This window comes from Salvelinus fontinalis, chromosome 37, assembly GCF_029448725.1.
Source record: "Salvelinus fontinalis isolate EN_2023a chromosome 37, ASM2944872v1, whole genome shotgun sequence".
Taxonomy (NCBI): Eukaryota; Metazoa; Chordata; class Actinopteri; order Salmoniformes; family Salmonidae; genus Salvelinus; species Salvelinus fontinalis.
In genome coordinates this window covers 9983995-10005590 of record NC_074701.1, presented here as the reverse complement: position 1 = coordinate 10005590, position 21596 = coordinate 9983995, and the positions used below count along the sequence as shown (strand labels likewise).

Genomic DNA, 21596 nt, shown 5'->3' with positions numbered 1-21596 from the left:
TGTATCACAGGAAACACAGGCACTCGCGATATGTTATAACAATCCCTATCCCTATTGGCTGCTACAGTTGACTTGTTTTTAGGAACAGCCAATCGTGGGGTTGTATAGAAGAGATTTGACACAGGGAGTTATTTTACACTGGCCCAGGTTGAACCGGGCAAAAGCCGGTCACATCATCGGTCGAAAGCAGTAAATGACACCGCTCCGTTATTTTGTCAACACGGTAGTATTGGTGCATCGTCCAGAAACATACATCTCTTTTCCAAAAAATAAATGTGTGCTTTTTCCAACTAGTTTTTATTGTGAAGGCAGATGTCACTTTTGCATGGGAAAACAGATTCCTACTAATTACTACACGTGCTTAATAATGACTTCACTTTTGTTTTGAGGTGACTTCGCAGTCGGACAGATCGGGGCACCTGGCTCACGTCCGGGAGACAGCCCGGTTCCAAATCGAATGCAATCAACTTTCAGCCGGTGCAAAACACGCCAACACGGGCGCACTGGCGAGATTAATCGAACCCCTCACTCTCCCCCGCGCTTTTAACAACATGTTGTGATGGTGGTAGGACGTTAAGCTAGCTAATTTTATTAAATAAGGGTGTCCCATTTAAGCACCAATTTGTGTTACTTCTGATAATATTCACAATCTGATTCAAAGCTAACAGTCTGGCAGTATGTCCGGGGTGATTCGGAGACTCGATGAGACCGTTGTTAATCGGATTGCTGCTGGAGAGGTTATCCAACGTCCTGCAAATGCTATCAAAGAATTGCTTGAAAACTGGTAAGTTAGTTAACTAGATAGCTAGGAAGAATGCTAATTGTTTGCCATATTGCTAACAAAAGTAACTAGCTAGCTAGCGTTCAAGCTAAGAGTTTATAATTGTGTCTCTGATAGTACTAACGTTATTTAACGTGAGTTAGCTGGCTAGCTCTATGGAGATAGAGGTCTATTAATGTGTGTGTTTGTGTCAGTTGTGCAAATACAGAATGCAACTTTAAAATAAAAATCCCTCTGTAAATATGCATATAGTTTCACAAACATATGTCATGATCCAAAGTAAATGAGTCATTAACTAAAGCAAATTATGATCCTTTCCTCCTATCGTTCATAGTCCCCTTTCTGCATTTACAATCAATCAATAAAGTGTATTTATAAAGCCCTTTTTACATCAGCACATGTCACAAAGCGCTTATACAGAAAACCAGCCTAAAACCCCTAAGACCAAGCAAAGCAGATGTAGAAGCACAATGGCTAGGAAAAAACTCCCTAGGAAGAAACCAGACTCTGAGTGGTGGCCAGTCCTCTTCTGAGTGTGCCGGGTGGAGATTATAAGAGTACATGGCCAATTCTTTTGGCGATCTTTATTTAACTAGGCAATAAGAACAAATTCTTATTTACAATGACAGCCTAGGAACAGTGGGTTATCTGTTTAGGGGCAAAATAACAGATATTTTACCTTGTCAGCTCAGGGATTCGATCCACCAACCTTTCAGTTACTGGCCCAACACTCTAACCACTAGGCTACCTGCCACCCCATTAAGGGCAGATTGTTCTTCAAATATTCATAGATGATCAGCAGGGTCAAATAATATTCAGTGGTTGTAGAGTAGGGATCATGGACTAGATTCAGCCGCAGGCTATTTTTTTCCTTCGCTGGTGGTTATGTGTCCAGAACATAATTAGAAGTAATTTGTAGACAGCAAGAAGCCCAAACAGATATGTTTGACTCAAACATAATAATTTCAAACATTGCTAACGTATGTGTACGATCACGTGTATCTCTATTATGTGTGGGAATAGTTGGGGAAAGAATTATTGAATTTAAATCACTTGGAGCTGATTTCCTGGTGTTTTTAGTCTTATGTCCAACAATTAAAATCCCCCCCAGAAGACTTGGGGGTCCACACAAAACCCCCCGTGAGCCGACAGTTGAGGAACCCTGTTGTAGAGGGTGCAACAGGTCAGCATCTCAGAAGTAAATGTCAGTTGCCTTTCCTCTTTTTTTTTGTTGCTCCCTTTCCTTCCTTAGCTTTCTTTCCTCTCCTCCTTTTCTATATCCCTTTCCTCATTTCCTAGCTTTCTTTCCTAATTTCCTTGTTCACTTTCCCCAACTTCCTTTTCTAGTTTCCTTTCCTCTTTTCCATTTGTTAAACTCTCGCCTTTCTTTCCTCCTTTGCTTTCCAAGCTCATTTCCTCCTATTCTTTCTTAGCTACCTTTTCTATCTTCCTTTCTTTGGTCTTTCCCTTTTCCATTCCTCCTTTCATCTCCTTTTTTTCTAGATCCCTTTCCTCATGTCCTAGCTTACTTTCCTCATTTCCTTGTTCCCTTTCTTTCCCTGACATTCTAGTTTCCTTTCCTAGCCTCCTTCTTAGCTCTCTTTTTAATTTCATTTTGTGACCCCTTTTTCCCCCCAATTTTCATGATATCCAATTGGTAGTTAGTCTTCTCCCATCGCTTCAACTCCCGTACGGACTCGGGAGAGGTGAAAGTCGAGAGCCATGCTTCCTCCAAAACGCGATCCCGCCAAGCCACACTGATTCTTGACACACTGCTCGCTTAACCCGGAAGCCAGCCGCACCAATGTGTTGGAGGAAACACCGTACAGCTGACGACCCAAGTCAGCGTGCATGCGCACGGCCGTCACAACCCGGAAGACGCTGGGCCAATTGTGCGCCGCCTCATGGGTTTCCCGGTCACGGCTGGCTGCAACACAGCCCGGGATCGAACCCGGATCTGTATTGACGCCTCTAGCACCTCGATGCAGTGCCTTAGAGCGCTGTGCCACTCGGGAGGCCCCTTTCCTGGCTCTCTTGACTTATTTTCCTCCCCCCCAGATAATGTGTAGAATTGCTGGAAATAAGCTTTAAAACTTTAAATGTTTCTCTCAGCCTCATGGTAAAATGTGTAGCGTTAGGAAAGGATAGGGGAAAAGACAGCTAGCATAGCAAAGGATGGGAGGAAAGGAAGATAAGGGATCAAGGAAAGGAAGCTAGGAAAGGAGGAATGGAAGATGGTAAAGACCAAAGAAAGGTAGCTAGGAAAGGACAGGGGGAAAGGGAGCTAGGAAAACAAAGGATGAAGGAAAGAGAACGTAAAGGAAGCTAGCATAGGAGAAGAGGAAAGGAAGTTGCAGAAAGAAAGAGAATGAGGAAAGAAGTCTAGAAAAGGAGGAGAGGGAAGGAAGCTAGTGGGGGAAAGGGAGCAAGAAAAGGAGGAAAGAAGCTAGGATATGAAAGTAAAGAAAGTTAGTTAAGGATTGGAGGAAAGAGTGCTAGGAAAGCAAAGGAGGGGAGGAAAGAAAAGGATAGAGGAACAGAAGCAAGGAAGCTAGGATAACAAACAGATGCATTTCCAAAAGTAATTGTGATATATTTAAGGCCCGACGGGGTGTGGTATATGGCCAATATTCCACGGCTAAGGGCGGTTCTTAATCACGACGGAATGCGGAGTGCCTGGATACAGCCCTTTGCTGTTGTATATTGGCCATATACCACAATCCCCAGAGGTGCAGTATTGCTATTATAAACAGGTTACCAATGTAATTAGAACAGTAAACAAGTGTTTTGCATCATACCCGTGGTATATTTAAGCAATAAGGCCCGAGTGGGTGTCGTATATGGCCAATATACCACAGCTAACAACTGTTCTTAAGCACAACGCAACGTGGAGTGCCTGGATACAGCCCTTAGCCGTGGTATATTGGCCATATACCACAAACCCCAGAGGTGCCTTATTGCTATTATAAACTGGTTACCAATGTAATTAGAGAAATGTATGTTTTGTCATACCCGTGATATACGGTCTGATATACTACGGCTGTCAGCCAGTCAGCATTCAGGGCTCGAACCACCCAGTTTATAATGTCTGTTTTGCTATGGCATTGTTGAATACTTGTTTCGGATCGGTTTGAAGGGCATTTTAGAGCGTGCATTAGTTCCCTACAATGCACTGTAGAATTCCTTTTCTATATTTCATTCTAGCATTGTGTGTTTGAACTGCTTTCGACAGTAAAAGTCGAATTGAAAACATTATTGCCATTGTTGAATTAGATTTTCATAATAGCAAGCTAGGACTGATGGTTTGTTTAGATAAACTAGCAAGTCTGTTTGTTTGGTAACCAAGGCAACTACTGTTGCTATCTAGTAAACTTGCTAGCTACTTCAGTGGACGTTGAGAAAATGTTTAGCGGCAAATGTATTCAATTCTAGCCATGGTATAAATGGGATAATCAACTCGTGGCTCTATGCTATAGCTGTGGTATATGTAAGGGATACTCAACGAGAGGCTATGCGTTCTCTGGAAAATAATGCAAGTCCGTGGAAGGTTAGTTAAACTCCGCTAGCGCATTGTGGAACACACCTTCCATGGCATTCCTTATTTTCCATAGAACGCATAGTCTCTTGTTGATTATCCCTTACATACAGTGCATTCAATCTACACACAATAGTCCATAACGACAAATTGTATATATTTTTTTAACTAGGTAAGTCAGTTAAGAAAAAAATCTTATTTACAATGTAGGCCGTCATGGGACTCCCAATTACGGCCGGCTGTGATACAGCCTGGATTCGAACCAGAGTGTCTGTAGTGATGCCTCCAGCACTGAGATGCAGTGCCTTAGACCGCTGCCTTAGACATTGATCATTCTTGATGTTTCTACATCTTGATTGGAGTCCACCTGTAGTAAATTCAATTAATTGGACATGATTTGAAAAGTCACACACCTGTCTATATAAAAACCAAGCCATGAGGTCAAAGGAATTGTCTGTAGAGCTCCAAGATAGGATTGTGTCGAGGCAGAGATCTGGGGAAGGGTACCAAAACATTTCTGCAGCATTGAAGGTCCCCAAGAACACAGTGGCCTCCTTCATTCTTAAATGGAAGGAGTTTGGAACCACCAAGACTCTTCCTAGAGCTGGCCGCCCGGCCAAACTGAGCAATCGGGGGAGAAGGGCTTTGGTCAGGGAGGTGACCAAGATCCCGATGGTCACTCTGACAGAGCTCCAGAGTTCCTTTCAGAAGGACAACCATCTTTGCAGCACCACCAATCAGGCATTTTTGGTAGAGTGGCCAGACGGTAGCCACTCCCCATCTAACCTGACAGAGCTTGAGAGGATCTGCAGAGAACAATGAGAGAAACTCCCCAAATCCACATGTGCCAAGCTTGTAGCATCATACCCAAAAAGACTTGAGGCTATAATTGCTACCAAAGGTGCTTCAACAAACTACTGAGTAAAGGGTCTGAATACCTATATCTTTCAACAGATCACCATAGTCCCCGTGCCCAAGAAAGCAAAGGTAACCTGCCGAAATGACTACCGCCCCGTACAACTCATGACTCACACCAACACCATCATCTCGGAAACCCCAGGCCCACTCCAATTCCCATATTGCCGCAACAGATCCACAGATGACGCAAGGGGCCCCTCAGGGGTGTGTGCTTAGTCCTCTCCTGTATTCCCTGTTTACCCACGACTGCGTTGCCAAGCACGACTCCAACACCAACATTGAGTTTGCTGAAGACACAACAATGGTAGGCCTGATCCCAGACAACAATGAGACAGCCTATAGGGAGGAGGTCGGAGACCTGACCGTGTGGTGCCAGGAAAACAACCTCTCTCTCAACATGAGCAAGACAAAGGAGATGATCGTGGACTACAGGAAAAGGAGGGCCCGAACACGCCCCCATTCACATCGACGGGGCTGTAGTGGAGCGGGTTGAGTTTCAAATTCCTTGGTGTCTACATCACCAACAAACTATCATGGTCCAAACACACCAAGAAAGTGGGGAAGAGGGCACGACAATGCCTTTTCCCCCTCAGGAGACAGAAAAGATACTCAAAGTTCTACAGCAGCACCATTGAGAGCATCCTGACCGGTTGCATCACCGCCTGGTATGGAAACTGCTCGGCATCGGGACTGTAAGGCGCTTCAGAGGGTAGTGTGTACAGACCAGTACACCACTGGGGCCAAGCTTCCTGCCATCCAGGACTTATATACTAGGCGGTGCCAGATGGCCCAAAAAATGGTTTGACTCCAGTCACCCATGTTATAGACTGTTCTCTCTGCTACCACACAGCAAGCGGTACCGGAGCGCCAAGTCTAGGTCCAAAAGGCTCCTTAACAGCTTCTAACCCCAAGCTATAAGACTGCTGAACAATTAATCAAATGGCCACCCAGACTATTTACATTGACCCCCACCTTTGTTTTGATATTGCTGCTGCTCTCTGTTTATTATCTATGCATAATCACTTTACCTCTACCTACATGTACACATTTTGCCATGAGGCTGAGAGAAACATTTTAAAGGTTTAAAGCTAATTTCCATCAATTCTACACATTATCTGGAGGGGGAAATAAGTTAAGAGAGCAAAGAAAAGGGCTTCCTGAGTGGCGCAGCGGTCTAAGGCACTGTATCTCAGTGCTAGAGGCATCACTACAGACCCTGGTTCGATCCCGGCTGTGTCACAACCGGCCGTGATCGGGAGTCACATAGGACAGCGCACATTTGGCCCAGCATCGTCCGGGTTAGGTGAGGGTTTGGCCGGGGTAGGCCGTCATTGTAAAAGTCTTAGCTCACTTGCCTAGTTAAATTAAACATATATATATATATTATATTATTATATATATAATCTCTCCGTATAGCTCACTCTTATAGAATTCCACAGTGGAAATGTCATAATACCAATAAAACCTAGCGGTCGAGCAGGGAAATGATGCCAATAGTTTTTCCACCATTCAATTTTAGAAACACTTAAGTTAAGGGCTGTGTCTAGTGTAGGCTTACAGTGGCGTAACGTTTTGATAACCGTGTAAATCTCTCGGAAAAGGTGACTTTTATCAATATAATTAGGCTCAATTTACTCTCAGATTTGAAAATGTTAATTCGCATCAAATAGTAGACATCATGCAAGACTACAAATCCCTGCAAGCTCCTGCAAGTCATCTCCAGCTAACACCTTTGCTAACAGGTATTGTTTAAAACTTTCACAAGATGGTTCACAGAATTGTCAATTTAAAGACATTTTGACTTTATTCATTACAAAATGTAGCTGACATTACATAGTTAATCCAGAGATTCTTACTGTTGCATAGATTCAGCAGTCTCGTCCCGATCATCATGGCATTTGCTGTTCTTTATGATTGCCACATTAGCAGGTAATTAGCGTTTAATTTTGGGGGGGTAAATACAGGTGAATACATTAAGTCCATTGTCCTAGAGAGAGTTACACAGTTATCAAAACGTCACCCCAGGGTAAGCCTACACGAAACACAGCCCTTATTTTAAGTGTTTCTAAAATCACCTATGAGAGAAATGAATGGTGGGAAAATGATTAGAACCATTTCCTTGTTTGACCGCTATGTTTTTTGGGGTATTATGACACATACTGTGGTACTTCACATGGGCAACCCTAGCTAGTTTCAAGTTGTGTTAGTCGTATGTACGGGATAAGCATTGTATACATCATCCAACGAAATGCTTACTTGCCGGTTCCTTCTTGACAATGCAACAATAATAAATAGCACAAGTATAATACAGGAAGGCACAATTTATAGTCCAATATTTACATGTGTATTGGGGGATGGGGGGCAAGTGTATGAATTTGAGCAGGATAATAATAGCCTGGTAGCAGCAGTTGTGATGTGTGCCAGTCAAGGTGTGGAGAATCAGAGCAGGTGTTCAGTTCAAGTGTTTAGCAGTCTGATGGCTTTTAGATAGAAAGAAACTGTCTCTGAGCCTGTTGTTATCAGACCTCGTGCTCCGATACCGTCTGTCCGACGGTAAAGGTATAGAACAGCTCGTGGCTTGGGTGTGTGGGTTCCTTGATGGTGCTGCGTGCCTTCCTCAGGCACCGTTTCGAGTGATGTTCTGGAATAGTGGGGAGCACGGTCCCAGTGACGTACTGGGCTGTCTACACCACCTGCTGGAGGCCCTTGCGGTTGCAGACGGAGCAATTCCCATACCAGGCCATGATGTAACCGGGTCCGGACGCTCTGATTTCTTCAGCCACCTTAGGAAGTAGACGCTGTTGAGTCCTCTTGACAGGAGTGGTGGTGTTGGTCCATAACAAGTCATCACAGAGGAACTTAAAAATTGTGACTCTCTACTGCAGTCCCGTTGATGTGGATCGAGGCATGTTCCCTCCCCTGCTTCCTGAAGTCAACAATCAGCTCCTTTGTTTTGCTGACGTTGAGGGAGAGGTTGTTGTCATGACACCGCAATGCCAGTTCACTTACCTCCTTCCTTTGTTGGTTATCAGGCCTACATCTGTGGCGTCGTCAGCAAACTTGATGATTTGAGTTGGTGTTTCGCAAAGCCACAAAGTCGTAGGTGAACAGGGAATAAAGCAGAAGACTGAGGACACACCCCTGAGGGGGCCCTGTTTTAAGGGTCAGTGAGGACGAGGTGTTGTTGACAATCCTCACAGCCTGTGGTCTGCTAGCCATCAGATTCCGACCATATTGTTACGCTTGTTTGCACTGGGGTCGGAACGCAATCACGGTTCGATTAAAACCAAGGTGGGAAATTAGCAGTTACCCTATTATCAGCCATTCCTGGGAAATTACCAGCCACCCTAATTTTTTACCAGCCACATTTTCTCCCAAAAATAAATAATGGAGATAAATCACAGAAAATGCATGGATGTGTTTTGAATTGAAATTGATTTAAAAGAACAGAACATAGCACACACCAGTTGAAATAGATGTAAATGTACAAAAATGGAACAGAATGAGTTGCCTATAAACCGATCACACTGGAGAAATAAATCTCCGATGTATCAGTTTTGATATAGGTCAAATTTGGAGTACAGTGGCACTTCCAATCCCTGCACCGTGGTACGTTTTCCGACCCATATCTCGTGCCGGCTCCGTGGCGTCTTTATCGAACCATGATTGCGTTCCAACCCCAGTGCAGCTCAGAAATAAAGTGTGCTGTCTGAGTGGCTTCACGTGGATATGATAAACACGTACGCTAGTAAATGTCCTTCGCCACTTAATGTGTTTTCTAATGCATCTCTCAAACGGATTGAAGACTACAGTGTCAGTTTATCCACAGTAGGGTTTCCCACGTAGTGGGTGGGTAAGAACCCGTTGTAGCTGGTTTCTACAGGATAAACACAGGTCAATTCCGAAAGCCTTGGGTGCGATATGTGTCTGTCTGTTTTCCAACCTGGGACTTCTGTGTGCCGCGACTGTGTGAGCCTGTTGAGCTAAAGCCAAGGCATTGGATCGGGGAGCTAACATAAATCTTAAGGTCTCAAGAACTCACGGAACTACTAACCATTACATCTCTCTCGCGCGCTCTCACACACATACGCACACAAATGCTTGATTGAAATTAGGCTAGGCCTCTTCACTCTTGTTCAGACTCATCTTCCTCCTCAGTCTTCCTTGCTCCTCTCTGCTCCATAAAGTTTGGCCTTCTGGTCCGGACGCTGGCTGGAGCCGATCTCTACCAGCTGAAGAAGGTCAGGGCACAGGTGTTTGAGGGTCCTGTGGACCTCGGGCCAGGACGTCTTCTTCACGCTGCTCTTTGGATCCTGGTAGAGCCTGGCTTTCAGGATGGTCCACTGGTCTGGGATCAGATCCACATCACTGGCTCAAAGTGCCTTGTTAGGTCATCAACCTCTGAATCTCCAAAATCTGAAAAGACACACACACACACAATAAGTCAAATAATATTTAGTTAAATGCTTTTACGGGTTTTTAACAAGTGTGGATTGTTAGTAAGATCCGGAGTGTTATTGTAAGATGCAAAATTTCAAGAGTTTTCTGCATCAGGCCAAGTTTGCAGATCCACCAGTTTTGTGGATCCCAGAGCTAAAATCCCCAAATATCTTGCCCATGCTTTGGCACAGCCGGTCAATGAGTTTGGACATGGATGATGTCACACGAGCCAGGGTGCTGTCATATCTGGGTGTCAGACTGACACCCTCATAGGTCTTCAGTTTGGGTCCAGGTCTGTATGTCAGAGAATACAACAGCGTAACAAAGTTTTAGAAGTGCATGTATGAGTAACAACAATTTGTATGAATTATTAATAAATACAAAAATATTCATACCACCCACCCACACACACCTGCTCGTGTGTTTGTTCAACACTGCCTGGGTGGTGGTCAGGCAGCTGTGGACATCAGCCACTGTCACGGAGGTTCTCTACAGTGTCAAATACAGGCTGCTGAGGTGCGTGAGGAAGTCGTGCATGAAGCTGCTGGTCCCTACTACATCTTTTGCTGCACTGTTGAAGCTGCGCCTTACTTTGCTGCACTGGATTTCCCCCCCGCCCTCAGCATCTGGGGACTGAATCTGTAGCTTAGCTAGCTTTGGCAATAACTCCAATGTGATTTAATACTTGTCACACTGGAGTTATATCCATAGCTAACTGTAGCTGTGCAGCATTTGCTATTCGCATGACAGCTGATTGTTTACATAGTTACTGTACCAGGTCTTTGCAATTTGGTTTATGAGAAGATATCAGTTTGGAGCACCATATGACATCTGCATTCCCTGTCATGTTACAGTTTAGACGCCAAGTCCACCAACATACAAGTGACTGTGAAGGAGGGCGGTCTGAAACTTATCCAGATACAGGACAATGGCACTGGCATCAGGGTAAGACGCGTGTGAGAGGGAGAGTCTGTGAGTCACGTAAGCAAAATGAACAACTTCCACTAAGTCCATATTTTGGTTCACTTCTCAATTTCCTTTCGCCTGTTTTACTTTCTCGTTGAAGAAAGAAGATATGGAAATAGTATGTGAACGGTTTACAACAAGCAAGCTCCAGACTTTTGAGGACCTCAACACCATCTCAACCTATGGTTTCAGAGGAGAGGTGAAGTATCTCCGATTGTTTGATCATTTGAGTAATTCGATCATCCGCATTTGTCAAGGTTACGTTGTAATGGGGATGTATTTGGTGTAGGTTATTCTTATGTTCGGCAAAGCTAGATTTTCAATTCTTGTATTTCTGTACTATCCATGTGACGTGTGTGTGTGTGTGTGTGTGTTTCAGGCACTTGCCAGTATAAGCCATGTTGCCCATGTCACCATAACAACCAAAACGGCTGACGCCAAGTGTGCTTACAGGTAGCCGATTATTCGATTACGCTTTGATTGACGAGGCCATCAGTCCTTTGTCGAAATGCCCAGTAACATGTTTGAATCCTCAGCCTGTAAGTACTGCCCTCACCCTCCCCAGAGCCACCTACTGTGATGGGAAACTCAAGACCCAACCCAAACCCTGCGCTGGAAACCAGGGGACACAGATCACCGTGAGTTCATTAAATGGCCACTGACAACTGCACGTTATATCGCCTGTAATGTTCAAAAGAGACGGCGACTTCAAGTACCTCTGAACATCCACAGGCGGAGGATCTGTTCTACAACGTGTCCACCAGGAGGAAAGCCCTAAAGAGCCCCAGCGAGGAGTACTCCAGGATTGTGGAGGTGGTGAGCAGGTGTGTGGCCTCAGACTTCACTACCAGTGCACATCTCCTGGGTCGAGCGTCACAAGTATTTTTTTTAATTTTTGGGTGCTGGCGATGTGTTGTGAATCAAGCAAACATGATCTTTTGTTTTACAGGTATGCTATACACAACTCTGGGAAAAGCTTTGCTGTCAAAAAGGTGCGATTTTTGTTTGTTTTCGTTCACATTTCCTACCCTTGATGTTTTCACCTGAGGTCGTTGTCCCTTGAAGGGAGGAGACTTCGGCTGTATGTCACAAATATTCTGTCTTTTTTCCATCCCCAGCAAGGCGAGACCTTGGCAGACGTCAGGACCCTACCCAACGCCTCCATTCTGGATAATATCCGTGTGGTGTTCGGCAATACAGTCAGCAGGTACTGGAGAAAAATACCCCTCTAAGATTACTCTCTCATGTTGGGATGTCAGTTTCTCGTTGAGTGAATAGAGGTTATGCCATCCATTTTGAATTGTATATGCAGCCAGACAGAGTTTTATCTTGATCTGTTAATGAATGTTTTGAGCTATAATCTGATGTGTTCTGCATAGTTAATAAGTTAATTGGACTTCTGCTGGTTTTTCTTGTGCTCAGTGAACTTGACCTTCCCCAGCGGGCGAAGCTGTTTGAAATAACTTAATTACAACCAGAACGGGTTGAAATCTGGCTATAATGATGTCATCGATACCAGTTTTGCCGTTGAGTCTGCAGTGTGAAGAGTGAGCAGTGTGTTGCATGTGTTTTTTCCACAGGGAGCTGATTGAAGTGGGCTGTGAGGATCAGAAGCTCGCCTATAAGCTGAAGGGCCACATCTCCAACGCCAACTACTCAGTGAAGAAGTGCATTCTCATCCTCTTCATCAATCGTATGTGCCACAGGAGCGCTACGTTATCTGATTTTGAATACGATATCCCTGTGAACTTTTACTAATCGTCTCGTTTTCTCCTCAGATCGTCTGGTTGAATCGAGTGCCTTAAAAAAAGCCATTGAGACCGTTTATGCTGCATACCTTCCCAAGAACTCTCATCCATTCCTATATCTCAGGTAACTCCGGTTACTGTCGCTTAACTGGAAAGCAAACGATTTCCGGTTGTATTTACGGTTCTTTGTTCTATTGCTTAAGCCTGGAGATTGCCCCTCATAACATCGACGTGAATGTCCACCCTACCAAACACGAGGTGCACTTCCTCCACGAAGACTGTATCATCGAGAGCGTTCAAAAACACATAGAGAGCAAACTCCTGGGCTCCAACTCCTCGCGCACGTACTTCACACAGGTGCCGTTAGCTCTGCAGTCCTCCATGCTGAATGTCTTCTCATTGTAATGTTTTTAACAGGATATTATACTACTAGGTATTTAACACTATATTTGGCTATGAAACATACAGTATGTGCCAATAAGCTAAACTGGGTGTATGCAATTCTCTTTCCCTTTCTTTAGTGGATTAGTTGGTGTGTAGAATCAGTAGTAGTTGTAAAAAAAAAAGAGAAGCTGCTTTCTTGGAATTGAGGTGAAAAATAAAAGGTTATCCATTTGACCTGTTTCTTTGTAGACATTGCTACCTGGGCTGTCTGTCTCCACCAGCGAGGGGAAGTCTTCCTCCAACTCCACAGGGGACAGTGAGCGGGTCTACGCCCATCAGATGGTCAGGACCGACAGTAGAGCCCAAAAGCTGGACGCCTTTCTCCAGCCGGCATCCAAGCTGGCCCCTACTCCCACCGCCAACCCTAATGGGCAGAGCAGGGGGGAACCTGTGACCACCAATGACATGGAAGAGATGGACAATGCAGAGACCCTGGAGGAACAGGCTCCAGGTGCCACAGAGGATGGGGAGGGAACCAGCCTAAATACTCCAGCTGATCTCCCCAGGTGATGCCTCCTTATTGGGCTTTAGGGATACATTCACCGAGTGCTCGTTTGAATAGTCTGTGTGTGGTGTATTAAGTGTTTTATGGAGTGTGTCTGTTTATTTACTGGTGCTTAGAATGTCTGTATATTTGGTGGTGCATGGGGTGTGTTTACTTGTTTAGTAAAAGCAGTGTAATAGCAGTGTGTGGGTGTTGTTGGGTCGGCCCAGGAAGCGTCCGCGTGCCGGTCAGGATGAGGAGCAGGAGGACCGGACTGCTGCAGCCGCAACCAGGAGACGAGCCATCAAGCTGAGCAGTGTGAAGGAGCTGAGAGATGACATCGCTGAGAACGCACACAAAGGTATTCCCAACTCCATCCGTCATCAAATACTGGACACGTACAGGAAGGAGTGTCTGCGGTGGTCTCAATTCTAACTACCATGGGTTAGAAGTAGTGTGTGTGAAAGGGGGGGAGAACTAAGGAAGGGGATATGCGATTTGAAAGAGCTAATCCACTTTATACTGTAGATATTCCACTCTACTCGTGATTGTGTCTTTGCTGACACCATCAGGTGAAGAAAGCTACTTCGCACATAGCTGTTGCAATACTGTACTTACTTCATTACAGAAAAGGGAGATTGTAAACTAAGGAAGGCAAAAAACCCTTAGCAGAAGATTTGGTTACAGAGCCTGTCAAATGTATGTTTGGTCGTCCTCAGGTCTTCAAGAGATGCTTCAGAATCACTCGTTTGTGGGCTGTGTCAACCCCCAGTGGACTCTGATCCAGCACCATACCAAACTGTACCTTCTCAACACCACTAAACTCAGGTCAGAACCACACGCACTCCCATACGTATTTATTTGGACAGTTAAGCTGAAACGTATCATTTGGCTTGAAACGGCAGCATTTTATGCATCTTGTCCCCTCATTTGAAGGTGTCATAAGTATTTGGAAGAATTCACGTATACAATGCGCTTCAGAAAGTATTCACACCCTTTGACTTTCCACATTTTTGTTGTTACAGCCTGCATTTTGAAATGTATTAAATTGAGATGTTCTGTCAGTGGCATACACACAATACCCCATAATGTCAAAGTGGAATAATGAAATAAACAATTTAAGCTGAAATATCTTGAGTCAATAAGTATTCAACCCCTTTGTTATGGTAAGGATAAAGAAAGAAATGGAATGGAGCTAAGCACAGGCAAACTCTTAGAGGAAAACCTAGTTCAGTCTGTTTTCCAACAGACACTGGGAGATGAATTCACCTTTCAGCAGGACGATAACCTTAAACACAAGGTCAAATCTACGCTGGAGTTGCTTACCAAGAAGAATGTGAATGTTGACAAGTTAGTTTTTGACTTAAATCTGTTTGAAAATCTATGGCAAGACTTGAAAATGGTTAACAACCAAATTGATAAAGCTTGAAGAATTTTGAAAATAATAACGGGCAAATATTGTACAAAGCCCTCTAAGGCTTACCCAGAAAAACTCACAGCTGTAATCACTACCAAAGGCGATTTCTAAAAAGTCAGTTAAATATTTGTGTATTTCATTTTAAATAAATGTGTAAATATTTCAAAAAACATGTTTTCACTTTGTTATTATGGGGTATTGTGTCTCGATTGGTGAGTTAAAAAAAATGACCATCCATTTTGAATTCAGGCTGTAACACAATGTGGAATAAGTAAAGGGTTATGAATACTTTCTGAAGGCCTGTATTAAAGTAGTCAAAAGTATTTGGTCCCATATTCCTAGCACGCAATGACTACATCAAGCTTGTGTGACAAAGAGGAACAAATGTCATACCCCCAAGACATGCTAACCTCTCACCATTACCAATAACAGGGGAGATTCACATTTTTTTGGGGGTGTGATATTTATGCCTAACTTTCTTACTCATCCATTATACTGTATCTGTAATCATAGTAGCATCCACATTAATGTAGAAGTGTTCAGAAAAACATTTGTTGAGCAGAGTTGCATGTAGAAGCTTTAAAAATATACTTCGCTGCTATAGAAATATATCAATTAGAAGTATTCCTGTGCGGTTGCTCAAGGTGCTGAATATTTGGATTCTCTTTTTTTAGCCAGGAGCTATTCTACCAAATTTTGATCTACGACTTCGGTAACTTTGGCATCTTGAGGTTATCTGTAAGTATGACACACATCACGGTAATATCATGGTACCAAAACATCATGATACTTATGATACCAACATTTTAGAATACCGTAGTACCGTCTCATATGATACTACCAACATTTTTGGCCATACCCATCTAAAGAACTAACTGGCACCTGTTTTTAAAAAAGTTCACTGAATTTATAAACAAAACATTTTATAAACAACAGTTACTCTATTGTATGCGCCAGTCTATACCAGGCGGTGTCAGAGGAAGGCCCTAAAAATTATCTAAGACTCCAGCCACCCTAGTCATAGACTGTTCTCTCTGCTACCACACGGCAAGCGGTACCAGAGCACCAAGTCTAGGTCCAAGAGGCTTCTAAACAGCTTCTACCCCCAAGCCATAAGACTCCTGAACATCTAGTCAAATGGCTACCCAGACTATTCGCATTTGCCCCCCCCACCCCACCCCTGCCACTCTCTGTTGTCATCTATGCATAGTCACTTTAATTAACTCTGCCTACATGTACATACTACCTCAACTAACTGGTGCCCCCGCACATTGACTCTGTACCGGCACCCCCCTGTATATATTGTTATTTTTTACTGCTGCTCTTTAATTACTTGTTACTTTTATCCACATTTTTTGAAACTGCATTGTCGGTTAGGGGTTCGTAAGTAAGCACTTTACTGTAAAGTCTACTACACCTGTTGTATTCGGCGCATGTGACTAATAAACATTTATTTGATCTCGCCAGCTTGTAGTCCTAAAAACTGGAAATGTTTTTTCTTTAATAACAAACGTGTTGCAGTCATGTTACCTAGCTAGCTAACAACCTGGTAACTTGACAGTAGGTCTAGGCCAATTTGATTGGCCCAGGAAGAAAGGAAAAGGGTCTGCTTCTCATTTACATTTACATTTAAGTCATTTAGCAGACGCTCTTATCCAGAGCGACTTACAAATTCGCTCTGGATAAGATGTGCTTCAAAGGTAGGATTCATATAGGCCTAATGGAAGCCTAAACTATATAAAAAAATCTATTTCTGGTGCTCCTTAAATTCTATTTGGTGCCGAAAGTTTTTAAAGTTGGGAGCAGTTTGTACAATATGCATTTGGAAAGTATTCAGACCCCTTGACTTTTTCCACATTTTGTTACGTCAGTCTTATTCTAAAATTGATTAAATCGTTTTTTACCCTAATCAATCGACACACAATACCCTATAATGACAAAGCAAAAACGGGTTTTAAGAACATTTTGCAAAAAAAAAGAACTGAAATATCACATTTACTCAGTACTTTGTTGAAGCGCCTTTGGCAGTGATTACAGCCTCGAGTCTTCTTGGGTATGAAGCTACAAGCTTGGTACACCTGTATTTGGGGAGTTTCTCCAATTTTTCTCTGCAGATCCTCTCAAGCTCAGTCAGGTTGGATGGGGAGCATCGCTGCACAGCTATTTTGAGGTTTCTGAAAACCAGCTCTGGCTGGGCCACTCAAGGACATTGAGACTTGTCCCAAAGCCATTCCTGTGTTGTCCTGTTAGACTGGGGCGAAGGTTCACCTTCCGAGGTCCTGAGTGCTCTGGAGCAGGTTATCAAGGATCTCTCTGTACTTTGCTCCGTTCATCTTTCCGTCGATCCTGACTAGTCTCCCAGTCCCTGCCACCAAAAAAACACCCCCACAGCATAATGCTGCCACCACCATGCTTCACTGTAGGGATGGTGCCAGGTTTCCTCCAAAAGTGATGCTTGGCATTCAGGCCAAAGAGTTCATCAGACCAGAGAATCTTGTTTCTCATGGTCTGAGAGTACTTCAGGCACCTTTTGGAAAACTACAAGCGGGCTGTCGTGCGTTTTCCTGAGGAGTGGCTTCCTTCTGGACTCTACCATAAAGGCTTGATTGGTGGAGTGCTGCAGAGATGGTTGTCCTTCTGGAAGGTTCTCACATCACCACAGAGGAACTCTGGAGCTCTGTCAGTGACCAACGGGTTCTTGGTCACCTCCCTGACCTCCCTCCCTTCCCCCGATTGCTCAGTTTGGCTGGGCGGCGAACTCTAAGAGTCTTGGTGGTTCCAAATTTCTTCCATTTAAGATTGATGGATGCCACTATGTTCTTGTGGACCTTCAATGCTGCATACATTTTTGGGTACCCTTCCCCAGATCTGTGCCTTGACATAATCCTGTCTCTGAGCTCTACGGACAATTGGTTCGACCTGATGACTTGGTTCTTGCTCTGACATGCAGTGTCAACTGTGGGACCTTATAGACAGATGTGTGCCTTTTTCAAATCATCTCCAATCAATTGAATTTACCACAGGTGGACTCCAATCAAGTTTTAGAAACATCTCAATAATGATCAATGGAAACAGGATGCACCTGAGCTCAATTTTGAGTCTCATAGCATAGGGTCAGAATACTTATGTAAATAAGTCATTTTTTTCTAAAATCCTGTTTTTGCATGGTCAACAATGGAACAACAATGGTCTTAGAACAATTTAGCCTTTCAGATAAGATGGACAGGGAGGACCTAAACCTAGATTAGACGCTTTGTGAATACGGGCCCAGATATTTGGCTCCGAGTTGGTTTGTTGATGTTGTGTTGTTCCAGGAGCCTGCACCACTCTATGACCTGGCCATGCTGGCTCTGGACTCCGAGGAGAGTGGCTGGTCGGAGGAGGACGGGCCCAAGGAGGGTCTGGCCCAATACATAGTCGACTTCTTGAAGAAGAAATCTGAGATGCTGGAGGACTACTTCTCCATGGAGATAGACCAGGTCTGTCTGCTGACCCTCTGTATCCTGTCTGTGCTGACAAAAACATTGAAATCATACCTGGTTGTACCATTAGCATTTACCCCATAAATGTAATTGTCATGCATGACATCAGGGCAAAACTTACATCCGAATGTGTCTTGTTTGCAGGAAGGAAATCTCACCGGTTTGCCATTGCTGCTTGACAAGTACACCCCTCCTATGGAGGGTCTGCCCATGTTCATCCTACGTTTGGCTACCGAGGTGTGAACTATTCTTATCCATGACCATGTCTTATCAATAAGTTCTTATAGACTAAAGTGACTAATCGGAGGGGTTGTGTAGGTGAACTGGGACAATGAGAAGGACTGCTTCAGAGACTTCAGCAAGGAGTGCTGCCAGTTCTACTCTATCAGGAAACAGTATGTCCTGGAGCTGGAGCCGGGAGAGGAGGAGCAGGTATGTCACTCAGATGCGCAATCCCGGGTCGTTTTTATTAGGCACCAAACAGAAGGAAATGGACTGACAGGGAAGGACTACATGGAGTTGGCCAATAATTTTCATTTTCAGTTGCATGCCTAATGAACACAGCCCTGTTTTTATTTGAATGTGTCTCGCACTTGTCAATCTGATATAAGCGGGTAGTTGATGACACCGAGGTCACATTTAGTAGAAACCAAGAAAGTTCAGGAGCAAATCATTTTGAAATGGAAGAAATACTGCCATGTCGTAGGAACACGCTCTTATATTTTCAGTTTTGGTCCCATTTAGCACTTCCTGAACAGACTATGGTTGTGAATGTGTTGCAGGATGCAGAGTTGAACTCGTGGCGTTGGAAGGTGGAGCATCTCCTGTTTAAAGCCTTCCGGAGCCTCTTCAGTCCCCCTAAACACTTCAGTGAGGATGGCAGCGTACTCCAGATTGCTAACCTACCAGACCTCTACAAAGTATTTGAGCGATGCTAAGACATGAAACACCGACCATGGTCTGCATGTCTGTTTCGGGAAACCATTTGATATACATTTAAACTCAGTTTTTCACAGTTCCTGACGTTTAATCCTAGTAAAAAATCCCTGTTTTAGGTCAATTAGGATCACCACTTTATTTTAAGAATGTGAAATGTCAGACATTTATTTTATCACATTCCCAGTGGGTCAGAAGTTTACATAGGCAATGCTAATTGTGTAACTTGGGTCAAACGTTTCAGGTAGCCTTCCACAAGCTTCCCACAATAAGTTGGGTGAATTTTGGGTTATTCCTCCTGACAGAGCTAGTGTAACTGAGTCAGGTTTGTAGGCCTCCTTGCTCGCACACCCTTTTTCAGTTCTGCCCACAAATTTTCTATGGGATTGAGGTCAGGGCTTTGTGATGGCCACTCCAATACCTTGACTGTTGTCCTTAAGCCATTTTGCCACAACTTTGGAAGTATGCTTGTTATTGTCCATTTCGTAGACCCATTTGCGACCAAGCTTTAACTTCCTGACTGATGTCTTGATGTTGCTTCAACATATCCACACAATTCCCCTCATGATGCAATCTATTTTGTGACGTGCACCAGTCCCTCCCTGCAGCAAAGCACCCCCACATGTTGCCACCCCCGTGCTTCACGGTTGGGATGTGTTCTTCGGCTTGCAAGCCTCCCCCTTTTTCCTCCAAACATAACGATGGTCAAACTTCCATCAGACCAGAGGACATTTCTCCAAAAAGTACAATATTTGTCTCCATGTGCAGTTGCAAACCGTGGTCTGGCTTTTTTATGGCGGTTTCGGAGCAGTGGCTTCTTCCTTGCTGAGCGGCTTTTCAGGTTGTCGATATAGGACTTGTTTTACTGTGGATATAGATACTTTTGTACCTGTTTCCTCCAGCATCTTCACAAGGTCCTTTGCTGTTCTGGTATTGATTTGCACTTTTCGCACCAAATTATGTTAATCTCTAGGAGACAGAACGAGTCTCCTTCCTGGGCGGTATGACGGCTGTGTGGTCCCATGGTGTTTGTACAGATGAAATTGCTCCCAAAGATGAACCAGACATGTGTAGGTCTACAATTTTGTTTGAGGTTTTGGCTGAATTCTTTTGATTTTCCCATGATGTCAAGCAAAGAGGCACTGAGTTAAGGTACACCTCCAATTGACTAAAATGATGTCAAATACCTTCTAAAGCCATGACATTATTTTCTGGAATTTATAAGCTGTTTAAAGGCACAGTACATTTCTGACCCACTGGAATTGTGATACATTGAATTAATGTCTGAAAAATGACTTCTGTCATGCACAAAGTAGATGTCCTAACCGACTTGCCAAGACATTTGTGGAGTGGTTGAAAAACGAGTTACCTAAGTATGTAAACTTCTGACTTGGGAGCTCTAACCATTGACTTATTCTATACATAAGGGATTGAGGTGCTTGGGTATAATTCAAGCATTAACAACTTGTAACATAAAATGAAACAAAGGGCAGTGTAAATCTGTTAAGAGTTTATTCAATGCGATAGCTGCCCCAGACACAATCACTGTGTGGTCCTGAGACTTGAAACTGCTTGGCTTTCAAAGCAGCGAACACTGTTTGAGAAGTGGTATGTAGTGCTGTCTTCTGATGTACCCCAAATAAAGAACCTCAAACCACTCTTACAAATGGAATTCAATGTGCCATAACCCATGCAAAAAAAAAAAAAAAATCTACCTTGTATTTACAGTTCTGACATTTACACTTATTGCCAAAAAATCTTTAAATATTTGAGAAATCAATGAAACCTCTGCAGACAATTAGTTCTATATATTTCATTAAATCATGTCTGTACCAGTTATTGTTTGGTTAATGCAAAACCCTCAGTCTCCAGGTGTGAGAAGGCACTTCACTGTGTGAGGGATTATGGATAGGTGTAGGGCCAGAGAGCAGCCGTAAGGGTTTAACAGTTAAAAAGCGCCATTATACTCATTCATGCAACTTATTTAAAAAAAAATTATAATAGCCAAGCACCCAGCAGTAAAACCTTGTGAATAACATGTAGTAACAAAGCTTTGAAAAATAAAGTAATGAGTCAAATTTTCCTTAGATTCATCATCTCCCCCTAGTAACTATGGTTTAATAGGTTGAGTCTCCCTTCCGAAGACACTGGTGCTAATCCTTTATTTCTTTTAAACACCAACTCTTGCCTCGGTGCTACCAGTGTTGCTTTTTTTCTGTAAGTGTTTTTGGTTTTGCTACACAACTTTTAAGTGTTACTGAGGAAGAATGGAAATGTGCTCCAGACACTATCTGCGGTGTGAGTTTAAGGGCTTCTGTGGCAATCCAGCAGACCTCACTGCTGAGACAGAAGGGCGTTCCGATTGGCCTTCATCTTCTCAAGGCGCTTTACTAGGTGGTTGTTGGTCATCTCCATCTCCTCGGTCTTATCCAGAGCCGTACGCAG

General features: G+C 43.7%; 2 protein-coding genes across 8 annotated transcripts in view; one reads left to right on the top strand and one right to left on the bottom strand.

Moving 5' to 3' along the window:
* Positions 1 to 75: 75 nt before the first annotated feature.
* mlh1 (mutL homolog 1, colon cancer, nonpolyposis type 2 (E. coli)) lies at positions 76 to 20809 on the top strand. The gene is made up of 19 exons (XM_055901870.1): positions 76 to 784; positions 10529 to 10619; positions 10741 to 10839; positions 11020 to 11093; positions 11206 to 11278; positions 11373 to 11464; positions 11590 to 11632; positions 11759 to 11847; positions 12221 to 12333; positions 12419 to 12512; positions 12592 to 12745; positions 13022 to 13338; positions 13547 to 13677; positions 14036 to 14144; positions 15408 to 15471; positions 18048 to 18212; positions 18360 to 18452; positions 18534 to 18647; positions 18998 to 20809. Exons 1-19 carry the CDS (start codon positions 678 to 680, stop codon positions 19151 to 19153), a joined length of 2178 nt encoding a protein of 725 aa, XP_055757845.1. The 5' UTR covers positions 76 to 677; the 3' UTR covers positions 19154 to 20809.
* Positions 20647 to 21596, bottom strand: part of lrrfip2 (leucine rich repeat (in FLII) interacting protein 2) — a 62738-nt gene continuing 61788 nt past the window's right edge. For all 7 annotated transcript variants that reach the window (XM_055901862.1, XM_055901863.1, XM_055901864.1 and 4 more), the window contains one exon: positions 20647 to 21596. In XM_055901862.1, coding sequence (XP_055757837.1) covers positions 21486 to 21596 — 111 coding nt within the window. In that variant the 3' untranslated portion in view covers positions 20647 to 21485.